We start from the raw sequence: 9,652 nt of genomic DNA, 5'->3' as shown, positions 1-9,652 counted from the left end.
AGACTGACCAAAGCGCTCAGAAGCCCAGGCTATATTCAGAACGATCTTAACATTGTAAAGTATATTTCAGGGTGTTTAAGAGATAAATACAGTTTACACCAATTATGTCAGTGTGAGCTGATTTTTTTTGTTATTTGCTTTTAGGCAAACAAGTTTTGTCCAGTCATGTGGTGGACAAAACCACACAGAGTTGTCCCTGGTCATTTACTCTTTCCCTGCCATCGCCTCAACACTGCATTCTATCAGCACAAGTGTTTGGCTAGCCATACAGTCAAATCTCACCCTAAATTAGCTATTCAGTCTAATCACAGCTTAAATTACAACAAAAGACAGGGTAGAGTTGTCTTGGCAAAAAATAGCAAGCTATGAAGTTGTAAAGACATCAAAATCCTTCCTTTAGAATGAAGCAGAATAGAGGGTTAGAGCTGAAGTTCTCTAAGATAAGTGGAATTTTTCTTCTGACTTCACTGGACCTTTGATGAGCCCTCAGATGCTCACTGCACACTCAGGTAGGGGGCTTCCAAATAACTGATAGCCCTATACGCATCTCTAATAGCAAAATACCGTTAGATCTGCTTTAGAACGTCTGGTCTAACTGTTGCGACCAGCTGCCTGCCTCAGCAATACAGCACGAAGAAAGGATCTGCCCTAAGAGGCGGCAGAAAGCCTTAGAACCGTTCTTCAGACCTATTCCAAGAGCAGAACTGACCACTACTGTTCCTGAATGCAAAGGCTGGAGTTCAACATTGCTGATCTTCCATGGCTAAATAAATAAAGGTATTATTTTTCATTACCCTAACTAGTACACTTGGAAAAAATCTCACATAGCTCTTCAGGCCTATAAAACAGAAAACAGTTACACCAGATAGAAAATAAAGTTCATTTAAAACTTCTATTATTTTTGAGATAGACAAAATAATGACGTATCCTGGGTGTGAACCTTGTAAATACTAATTCTGACCGCACTAAAGGAAGCTGTAATAGCTGGCCTTGCCGGATGTTTGTATGTTTTTAGCATCTGGCAGCCTTATCTGTAGGAGGAGGGCGGTGCAATTTTGGTATGCAAATTAGGTCTCTGTGGAGTCAGGCTGGAGGATATAAGTATTGACAGAATCATGTCAAACAGTTCTCTAACAAATCAGCCTCACCAAAGAAAAATGGATTTTTTTAATGTTCTGACATTTATAGCAGGAATTCTAGTTGCTTTCATGTTACTGGTTGTAGTAGCAACTTACTATGATTACTTCAAGGCAGAAATTCCTCCTGAAGTTGACCAGCCTTTAAAGCTGCTCTTATATCATTGCTTATATGTTCTGATGGAAATTATGGTAAGTTTATCCTTACCTGTGATAGCTTGGTTTTCAGGAAAGGAGAAATGTGGATAGAACTATGAGGGTATGCATTTAAATACTGCAGCTATGTGTAATGGGAGCCACACAGTAACAAACACAGATTGAAAGGTAAAGGTCAAAGTTTGATGCGATATTTATCGCTGTATATAAAAACAGCCTTTGGGAGGTGAGTTTTGCTCACTGTTAAAATTTTTTTGCTGAGTGTTGCCATGTTTACACTGCAGTTATAACTTGATTGCTTTCTATAATGAAATGACTGTCCTGTGGATGAGAGGAGGGCATTGGATATCATTTAGCTTGATTGTAGGGTACTCCATTGTAGTAACTGAAGCCTTCTGCATCTCAGTGCGCTTTAACCTTTTTGAGGTAATTTTCTAAATTTTGATCTACCTATAGGAATTTTCTTACCCTCCCCGCCCCTGCCATGGTTTCTGTTTCTGCAGTAACTGGATCACTGCATCTTAGTGAAATACCACAGAATCATGTAGGTTGGAAGGGACCTCCAGAGGTCATCTAGTCCAACTTCACGGTCAAAGCAGGTTCAGCTAAAGCTATTATCGCTTATTATTATTTCACTTATTATTTATGCCAGATTCACTCTGCTGTGTGCTTTGCAACCAGAGTAAGAAACAGCTCTTGCTCAAAAAGTTTTCAATACAAGACAATAGGAGTACACAAGAGCAGCCTAACCCTTACCATGAGTTTGGCAGACAGCACATTAAAGGGAGTTTGCAGGAAAACCACAGAGTGGTTTCAGCAATGTTTGCAGGGAATTCATCTCAGGTAGAAGTGTTCTCTAATTCCCAGCTTATATACGATGAACGCAATAACACAGGTCCACACCCTGAAAGGTGATTTGGGGCCCTATAATCCATTAAAAACTTAGGTGGGTTGCTTAAACTCACACCGCAATATGCACCAAATCAGGTAATTGACTCTGGTTCTCTGGTGGCCAAGGTCTGATTTATTTACTCTAAATCAAGCCAATCTGCCATTACCTTTCTATACCATCTGGCATGAAGAAGAGTCTGCCATCCTGAACATATCTCAGACTGTCCTTCATATTAAGCTATATATAAACTTAATATGATAATATGAGTTTATGTTATTTAATCCCACATATTTCTATACTCGGTTTGACAAAAAGATTCTTTCAGATGGTTCTTTTAACCTGCTTTTACAGCTTCTAAGTGGCTGTTCTACAACAGTATGTATTCTATCTTCAATTACAATATGTTCCAGAATTTTCAGCTTCCATTTGTGAATAATTGTAAAGATAAATTCATTTCAGCATTTGTTATACATCCATTTACTACCTTATTTTCTTGAGCCCTTTGCTTTGAAAACCTTTAGACCAGTACTTCTGGTGAATATCTAGCTTTTACATGTATATTCACAGAAATCACAGTGAGGACTTTATAGCTTTATTATAAAGCACATGATGCCTTGTGCATTGCACACATGCAATGAGCACACCCTGCTCATTCTGGTGAGTGATGCTGCTGTTGTGCCAGTGACATATCTGTTTGAATCCACTGTCATGTATGTTGCAGTAAAGGCATGTAAAGTGACACACCTATGAGTTCAAGGCCTGATCTCAGAGTGTTTAAGTTTGTCATCCTATTTGCTTCTATCTTTCTGAATATCTCTCTCTTTTTTTTTCTTCAACACAAGACCTTTTTTTGCTCTTTTCTTGCACTTTACTTGAGATAGCTCTTAGAAGAGCTGCATCAACAGTTAAACTTATATCTTCTAGAGCATGGGTGTCATACATATGATGCTCCTGTTATATCTATCCACATATTCTGTCATTAAGAAATCAGTGACAATCCCAAATAAAAGAGATGAGAGAAAGCCTACCAGCTCACATCTTAGCCTTTGTTTTACTCCATTTATATGGATCTGCATTTACACTAACTGTACATATTACACTATGATATAAAGCTTTGATGATAATTATTTTGGATGGCAAAGCATAACACTTCAAGGGGATTGAGAAAGAGGCTGCCAAATGTAGTCTTAAAGTCCATAAAGCTCAAATTGAATAGTTTCTGCTATTTGGTATGTGATTTGATAATTATTTTTAAAACAGAAGTCTGGTCACCATATGATCTTCCATGTAAAAAAAACAGTTTGTGACATAAGTTAGGCATTCCAGCTAATAGTTTTTCACAGACCTTATTTTACAAGAAAAGGTATGCTGACATGCTAATTTGGGTCCTTTCTCACATATAACACATTTTAGAACCTGGCTTATATGATATGTTTCACCTACTAGCACTGATCACACCTGGTTTGGAATAGTCATACTTTTTGTTTTTGAGAGTATTGCTATTCATTCTGAAATACTTTGTAACTATTGATCAAGATGAAGTTTTTCAACAGAATACATACCAATTTCCTCATTCTCCTCTGTGGCAGTGTTTTCCCAGAATATGAAGATGCCTCTGGGACATCAGGAGCTCCTAAAATTGGAAAAGGAAGGATGATATTTAGAGAGAATGTTTTGATACCAAGTTTATCATATATGTGTGATCAGCAAGCTCAATAAAAAACAGGGATGTTAAAAGTACAGATGAGATGTAATAAATATACTTAAAACACGATATTGCAGTTCTGCTAACTTCAACCATTCCAAAATCATCACTCTGACAAAAATACTGACCTAAGAGTCATGACAGTTTTTGGTTTCACATGTACAAGACAGCTGGGATCCTGCAGCTGAGAAAGTTCTGCCTCTTTGTCCTATTATGGCATTCCTGTGCAGCAAAATTACTACCTAAGGCCAATATTTGTATTGTCTCTGAGATAAAGAGAACAGATCTAAATTAAAGGCCAGATACAAAAGGTTGTAAAGATCAATTTACAAAAGCATAGCTGGCTATTTTATGAGTTTATGAGGCACTGACATAGCATGCACATGGAGACTTTTGTTATCAGAAGAGGTGTGAACAATACAATTTGCAAATAGCTTGTGATGATTATCATCATTCCAAAAGAATGAATTGTAACAAACCTAAGGGCAATTAAGTTACCATTTAATAGGAAGGGAAATGTTGTCCCTAGCTGGAAATGCATTGGTTACGACCTGTGTTCAGGATCAGTGAGGATTCCAGTGTGATCTTGAGGCTACTTCAATTATTACTAGATGACTGGCCTCAAAGAAGAAAGAAAAAATGTTTTGACAAATTTGACAAATCTCCCCTGTCTTCAGAATATCTTTTTTTTCCCTGATTAGCTGTGAGAAACTGGCTGCTGAGCCATTTCATGAATACTTGTAGGATCTTGATACTGGCAAAGGTTTCACTGATGGAGGAGATAAGATTCAGAATCATTCTCATCAGGTTCTTCATTTAGGCCAGCAACACTTCACTGGAGATTATAAGTACCACTGATATTTTCTTAAAGCATGCTGTCATTGACCCTGTGGCATGGAGATGACCAAAGACCAGTAAGTTAAAAACCTTGCACACAAACTGGCATGAGTCTTTTTCTCCTGGTATACTGAATGCTATCATGCTAGGCACTTTCATCCCACCTAATCCTAAATACTTTAACTGAGGCACCTAAAGTAGACAGTCATCTTTTATAATCAATGGAGATGAACAGGTATCTCCAGAGTATGATTTAGCATAGCTGAAGCTGGAATCAACCTCAAGAAATGCTGCTTTCTCTTCATGGACTACAGAGGGAGCCTCAGGCCTCATGACTCCTAACTTACGGACCTAAGCAAAAGCCTGATATTGTGTGTGATAAATCCAGATCACAGAGATTTAAAAAAGTATTTATATAATACATTTGATGGATCAAGTATTTTTCCAGAAATAACTGTATCTCAAATCATGGAGATGTACGTTTTTACTTTCACAAGTGAAATCACAAAGTCACTAGAGTTATTTATGGTAATCCTATAGAGTAGCAAATGACCAATACAGTTCTAAATATAGAGGAAGGTGGTCTTTATAAGGGTGAGAAGATGTGGGTTTCCTATACTAATTTCTCATTTCTCCTATTATATCTAGGCAAAGAACTTAGAAAATCTGGGTATCTTGGAGGAGCATATACTTATACGGTTCATTTCTAATGGACTGCCAGCATGCAAGGATTCAAAGCTCTTCATAAAGGATCTACATTTTGATGAGGTACCAGTGAGGATTTACCTCCCAAGATTGCCATCTGCAAGCAAACGGAGAGGACTCATCTTCTTCCATGGAGGATGTGGGATGTTTGGAAGCATCAGTAAGAAACTGAAAAGGAAAATATGATCATTATGACATTATAACATTATACATTATTACATTATACATTATAACAATCATTTATGATTGTTAATTATATTTTAAAAAACTCTCCTGAATCTAAGAGGTACTTGAGGCTTAGTTTAGGAGAATGAGAGATGGAAAGCACTTTATTCTTATTTTTAACTGCTCAATCTGCCCTTATTTAGTATTTAAATTATCCTTTATAGGAAAGAGCATTCTTTATAGCATATCTATAGTAGGTGGCACTGCTGAATAAATAAATAACTTTTTATTTAAGAAACTTGACAGAAGTGATTAACTCCTGAATTCCTCTCTTTGATCTGTAACTACAGCATGCTTATTGGCACTTCTATGAACAGCGTTCATGGTAATTCAAGTGGCCTATAGCAGCTACTTTTAAATGTGTGGCAATGATGCATGTGTGTTAGCTAGGTTGTCTTTATTCAGTTTAATTTATTAGAGAAAACAGATAATCACAAATATGTAATTTAAAAAGTTCTAAAAGATGCTGTTTCCACAGGCACTAGACATGTGCACATATTAAAATTTAGAAATCTGTAATTTAAGGTAGAATACTGAGCACAGAACACTGAGCAAATACCTGTAAACCAAATCTTCTAAAGGTAGGAAATTCATAATTAAGGTTGAAGAAAAACCCAATATATTTTTAAATATATCAATACAGGCTTATTTCCACTCATAACCTCACTATGAAAAAATTATATAATTTGACATTTTAATATAACATAATTTGGATGCCTTGGCTTTCTTCTGTCTAACTAGACACAGAGAAATATGCTGCTTTCTCAGGAGGCATACCTGCCATACCTTTTGTTCTCCAGCAAACAGTCAAATCTCTGCTTCAAATATAAAATTCATTTAGACTTAGCTATAGTATCAGAATTAGCATTTTCACAGCAAAATGATATGACATCCCTAAGTAAGTCTCAGGCTCTCTTACAATTATTTAAAATAATGCAATAAGCTTTTGTAAGGGTCTAAGGCTTACAGTCACTCCAAGCAATTGTGCACAATAATAAAAAATATCCTTATTTTCCTTACAGATTGACAATCTCCCTAAAAGCATGGGCTTTACTGTGTGTCCTTATGTTCAAAAATCTGGACTAATTTGATCCTAGGGGAAATTTGGGGAGCTCACTAAAAAGGCAAGAGGCCCACACTGAGGATGCAGTACCAAATGTCCACTCTCTTTAATACAGAAGTTATTCAGTTATCTCTGTGGATCTCAATCATGGCAATAGGTCAAAAGAAAAGGAGGGGGGATATTGCTTCAAGTATTCTAAGATATTGATACTCTTGACAACATTTGTTCTCCAGGAAGCTATGAAAGAACATGCCGGTACATAGCCAGCAAATCTGATTCAGTGGTTGTGTCTGTTGGGTAAGTGAGCTCCACCCAGTGTTGGAAATGAGAATGAGAAATACTTGATATGGCTTTATAAAAAGTACAGAAGTAATATGTATGCCAACTATTTTCAGTAGAACAGACAGATTTGTATGTTTTATATTGTTATCACTATGAAAATGATTGCCTTCGTTCTTTAATAACACATTATAAGCCGTTTTTCTGATTTTAGGTTTTTATATTTTAGGAGACTGTGAGGATAAAGAGTAAATAATAAATCTAAAATGTAATAATATTTTCCTTAAACTACACAGACCACTGGTTCCTTTTAAAGATGTTTTGCTTATGGAAAATGGCTGAATGCATGAAGAAACTTTAGTTTCCAACGAATTCTTCTGTGCAAAAATTCATTAGTAATGCAATTTACTTGTTCCAATTAATAAAGTAAGTGACATATTGTCTTCAGGAAGCTATTTTGCCACTACAGTAAATGAATAATCAGTGTCCCCAGTGTAAAAACTTCAGGAGCCAGAACTCAGTTGGATGTTGTGGGTAAGCGGGACTGACTTACAGCCATACACACACGCAAGGTCCGTGCAAGCGGGAGAAGCGCAGACTTCCCGGCTGGCAAACGCCCTGGCTCAGAGGGCGCCTGCACTCAGCCAGCCTGGAAGCGAGCAGAGGCGTGACTTTGTGTAACGTGCACGACGGGACTGCACTACTCAAGCCCCCGTGTTCTGGTAAACTACGCTAGAATAAAACTCCATGGTCAACCGTCTCGGAATTCTAACAGACATGGAAGAGGAAGCTCTTCTGTTCTGCTTCAGCACGCAAAATTCTAAATTAAATACATAAAACTGCCTGTGATTAATTTTTGCAAATATATAGTACATGGATGCCTTTAAGATGTCACATTTAAGCACTTCACAAACGTAGGTATTTGTAGTAATTGCTGCCTTTTGTACATTCCAGGTATCGTTTATCTCCTGAGCATAAGTATCCAGGCCAAGTATTGGACTGCCTCACTGCTACTGTACGCTTTCTGCAGACTGCAGAAAACTACGGCGTGGATTCTGCCCGTATTATCGTCTGCGGGGATAGCGCAGGGGGCACTTTTACTGCTAGTGTTTGCCAGCAACTGGTAAATAGAACAGATATCCCAAAGATACGTGCCCAGGTGATGATCTATCCATTTCTCCAAGCACTGAAATTGAATCTGCCCTCTCACCAGAAAAATGCTTTCGTTCCCTTATTGCCCCGGAATCGTATGGTCCATTTTATCCTGAAGTACTTGAATAAGGATTCCTCTTTGGAAGAAGCTGTTTTGGCGGGTTCTCATGTACCCCAGAGTATGAATTTGAAATATGGGAAATGGATAAATCCAGACCTTATCCCAAATAAATTTAAACAGGGCTACAAACCACCATTGCCCACTTCATGTGTAGCTCAAGTCTATGAAGAAATAAAAGAAATGTTTGAGACAACATTTTCCCCGCTGTTAGCGGACGATTCTGTTGTTTGCCGCCTACCTGATACCTGTATAGTTACCTGTGAGCATGATGTACTCAGGGATGATGGACTGTTGTACAAGAAACGGTTAGAGGACAACAACGTAAAAGTCACCTGGTACCACCTTGAAGAAGGCTTCCATTGTGCCCTGGGGTTTTTCGGTTACAGTATTTTCTCTTTTCCATCATCAAATAAGATAGTGGACCATATTGTAAACTTCATAAAAGGCTATTAAAATGCCTTCTAGAATACAGTGAAGTATATTATGTGGACTGCATATAGTTCAATGATATTTATCATTATTTGCTATCTATCTGTATATTAGAATCTAGGCAAGAAATACTAAGTTATGATAGCATGGTCTACTGAATTCTGAWTTTCAATTGATATTAAATGGAAACATGATCTACTTCTCTTCTTCCTTTTTTTTCCCCCTAACCCATAAATTGGTATCTTCGTTTTGTTGTTTAGATAATTTTGTTTTCTTCTTCTCTTAGTAAGGTATGTCCAAGAAAAAAACCTCATTATTAATATAGCAAAATGCTTTTTAAAGCATGCAACATATGAATAATCAGCAACGTGCACACACATATTCACATAATGCATACAAAATCAGTATGCTAATATGAGCATCTGAGACTGGCAATGCAGGAGGAGTGAGGGAGAACATAAACAAATGGAGCAAACCTAACTGAATGTTCTCTAAACTACCTATACAGTTCTTTCCTGAAAAGCACTGGGCTGTATTCTGGGAGGAGAGAGACATAGTGCTTTTTAACTTTTTGTAACCAGTTAAATATTCGGCTTGTTTCCTTTGCTCAGAATTTCAGGAGAAAATACAGAAATAACACTGAAGCTGCTAAAATAATTTTTGCTAACGTCCAAAACATGAAGGAAAAAACCCATCAGGTCAGTTGTTAACTTGCTCATTAGGACAGATCCACATTTGTTAAACACTGATGCCAGGGTAAGTGCCATGGGATGTCAAAATAGCTGGCCATGCAATACCTAAGAGTTGTTAAATATTTTGTCATGTCACGCAATCATCTGGCCTTTGTGATATCTATGCATGTGCAAGTGTGGGAAGAGGTTAGTATATATCTTCACTCTCTGCCAGCCCAACTGTGAGTAGGAAGAAAACAGTGGGTTAAATTCTCAGCATT

The 9,652-nt window shown here is 37.4% G+C and overlaps 1 protein-coding gene across 1 annotated transcript; it reads left to right on the top strand.

Annotated features, from left to right (window-relative positions):
- The first annotated feature begins 1,130 nt into the window (after positions 1-1,130).
- Positions 1,131-8,820, top strand: LOC112970119 (arylacetamide deacetylase-like 4). Its single transcript, XM_026074145.1, has 4 exons — positions 1,131-1,328; positions 5,375-5,591; positions 6,953-7,016; positions 7,953-8,820. The coding sequence occupies exons 1-4, from the start codon at positions 1,158-1,160 to the stop codon at positions 8,722-8,724; spliced, it is 1,224 nt and encodes a 407-aa protein (XP_025929930.1). The 5' UTR covers positions 1,131-1,157; the 3' UTR covers positions 8,725-8,820.
- Positions 8,821-9,652: the final 832 nt, after the last annotated feature.

The sequence above is a fragment of the Apteryx rowi genome, unplaced genomic scaffold (genome assembly GCF_003343035.1).
Source record: "Apteryx rowi isolate R43461 unplaced genomic scaffold, aptRow1 scaffold_38, whole genome shotgun sequence".
NCBI lineage: Eukaryota > Metazoa > Chordata > Aves > Apterygiformes > Apterygidae > Apteryx > Apteryx rowi.
This window is presented reverse-complemented; position numbering and strand designations above follow the sequence as displayed.